This window comes from Dendroctonus ponderosae, unplaced genomic scaffold (genome assembly GCF_020466585.1).
Source record: "Dendroctonus ponderosae isolate FM_Combo_2020 unplaced genomic scaffold, Dpon_F_20191213v2 Dpon_F_20191213_4, whole genome shotgun sequence".
NCBI classification, from domain to species: domain Eukaryota; kingdom Metazoa; phylum Arthropoda; class Insecta; order Coleoptera; family Curculionidae; genus Dendroctonus; species Dendroctonus ponderosae.
This window is the reverse complement of record NW_026018611.1, coordinates 2,199,114-2,201,420: the sequence shown is the minus strand read 5'-3', so window position 1 is coordinate 2,201,420 and position 2,307 is coordinate 2,199,114. Positions and strand designations below refer to the sequence as shown.

Here is a 2,307-nt window from a genome sequence, read left to right as displayed (position 1 = left end):
CCAGGAATGAATTTTGATCTAAGAATAATGGATGCTTTCCAATTCCCCCGTAGTTTACATCACTTTCAATTCAAACGATTTATCAGCCAAACCCACCTCAACCCTGCACATCCGACTGTTTGCCTTTGCCAGATTAGCTTGCGGCCACCCGGTATTTTGAAGTCCTCAAACCCTGAGCACCGCCACATTCTTAAGAACACGCAACCGGTTGCAACAAGCAGGCAGATGCCTGAAATGTTCGCAGGAATGTTGCGAGCCGCTTTAGATTAACGCAGCGATTAACTGTAATCTCCGTGTTAATTCCTGCACTCCCTCCTTGAACATTCTCACTTCCCAGCGCTGACTTTCCCCAATTTGGAATGTTTCAGTACAAGCTGGAGTTCAGGGGCAGTGGGAGCGGAACCGGCCGAGGCATGGGCGGCGAGGGCGGTCCGTCCAGTGGCGGCGCAGCCAGCGGCGACTCAAAGGGGGGAACAGCCACCGGCTCGGACCAGAGCTTATGACAGTTGGGGATGTCCCGGCGCAACAAGGGCGACTCGAGACGCACTCGGGTCTCCTTCCTGTTGTTCTAGGACATCAGAGCTGCTCGTTTGTTGTTGAGCTTTGCTTTTGCTTTCAGCAGTTGTTGCGTGATCTGACTCAGAAGGGGCACTCAACTCTCTTCAACTCACTCTCAAGTTTGGCAACTTGTTCCTCAATTCGCCCTTAAACTGGTTAAATTACCGCTGAAGTTTTTTCCGAGAGCAAATTTCTTCGTTTGATATAGACTACACAGTGGCCCCGACTTGGTCAGAATCGCTTTCACACTATTTCCACTACTTTTCCTTCACACCAAGTTCCGCGTGCCAAAACCGAATCAGGTGACAAACTAGTAGGGTTTTTCCTCGGTTCGAGCTGAGCTGCGCTGCGCTAAGTTAACGTAGCTGGCATTAACTAAGAAAACAATCATCTGAAATGACTGCATTAAATGTAACTTACACCAATCACCTCGATATGTAGCGTTTAGCGAATAAGTAAATGATACTGTTACCACAAGGGAACCGTTATTGACTTTTAGAGTATATTTTATGTATTCAAGTGATGTTTTCAGTAGATTAGTATACCGAGTAAATTGCGTACAAATCTGTTTGGTTTGGGGTTTAACAGTATTCCTGAGGGAGCTGGGAGTTTGAGCAGAGCCCTCTTAGAGCATGTAGAACTAGAACGAATCGCGCCTCCACCACACCAAGTGTTTAACTGAAGACTGACGAAGAAAACCGCAGTAATTCGCGTGGACTGAATGTCCCAGTTCCCTCCCATTCAACACATACTTGAAGTATTATTTAGTTAAATAAATGGTATAAACTAACTATAATACATGTCGTGCCTGTAAACTTATTACAGTGATAATTGTAGACAAACTTAATGTTAGGTAAGCTCCTTTTAGGTAAGTTGTTGGGAGGTACACGAGTTTAGTTGAGGATTTCGCTTCTGTTTCCAGCTCGGAAACAGGCGGAAAGTCGGCTAATTTTTGTTCACTAGTTTAGACCTAATTGCTCGTTCGTTTTCGTCTTTTGATACTCTGTTTTGTCGCAAATGGCTTAGTGTATGCCGATAGTGATACTAAAGAAATATTTTCATGACCAGCGTAGAGTTTAGATTTTGTACCTTACATCATATATTATATTATATAAATAGCCGATTTTATCTTATGTATATTGAATAATAACTGATAACAATATTAGTATAAATTATATATAAAGTGAGAATATGTAGAGGTTGATTAAATCGAGCCGTATGTTCTTTTTGTTAACTGTTAAGGACGCAAGTTGTTGCCAGATGTTAAGAATATGAACTACTTGTAATAATGAATCAAAAAACAATATATGTTTAATAATAAACGGGGGTGAATTTCTTAACCTGACGCCTTTCACGGGGGCGAGATTGTTCTTCGCCTCTTTTGTTTGAATCGCCCAATCTAGGCCAGTTACGTTATAAAGCCGCACGAACGAAAGTGCTCTAAATGCTTGTCCACTGATTACTGATGAATTATTATTTAACTTGGTTTGATGGCTCGCATAGTAAATCCCCGGATAAAAATTGCAAACGTTAAAAAAACGTTTAAAATGTGCCGAACATGTCTATTATTTCGGATCTGAAACTTTTAGCACGTTTTTCAATGAGTTTGATGCATTCTTCGCGCCCATGAGCTGAAAATGATCTCAAATTTAAGGCATTTTGAGAAGTTTTAAATTTTTTCAAAAAATTTCGGCCAAAAATCAAAATTTTACATGCGGGTTTTTTGAGCTCAATCGATTCCTTTCGACG

At 41.6% G+C, this 2,307-nt stretch overlaps 1 protein-coding gene across 1 annotated transcript in view; it reads left to right on the top strand.

Moving 5' to 3' along the window:
• The window catches only part of LOC109543040 (alpha-catulin), a gene marked incomplete in the record, with an annotated part of 17,073 nt that extends 15,193 nt beyond the window's left edge, over positions 1–1,880 (top strand). Inside the window, 1 exon segment of the mRNA XM_048665555.1 lies at positions 369–1,880. Coding sequence (XP_048521512.1) covers positions 369–503 — 135 coding nt within the window.
• Positions 1,881–2,307: the final 427 nt, after the last annotated feature.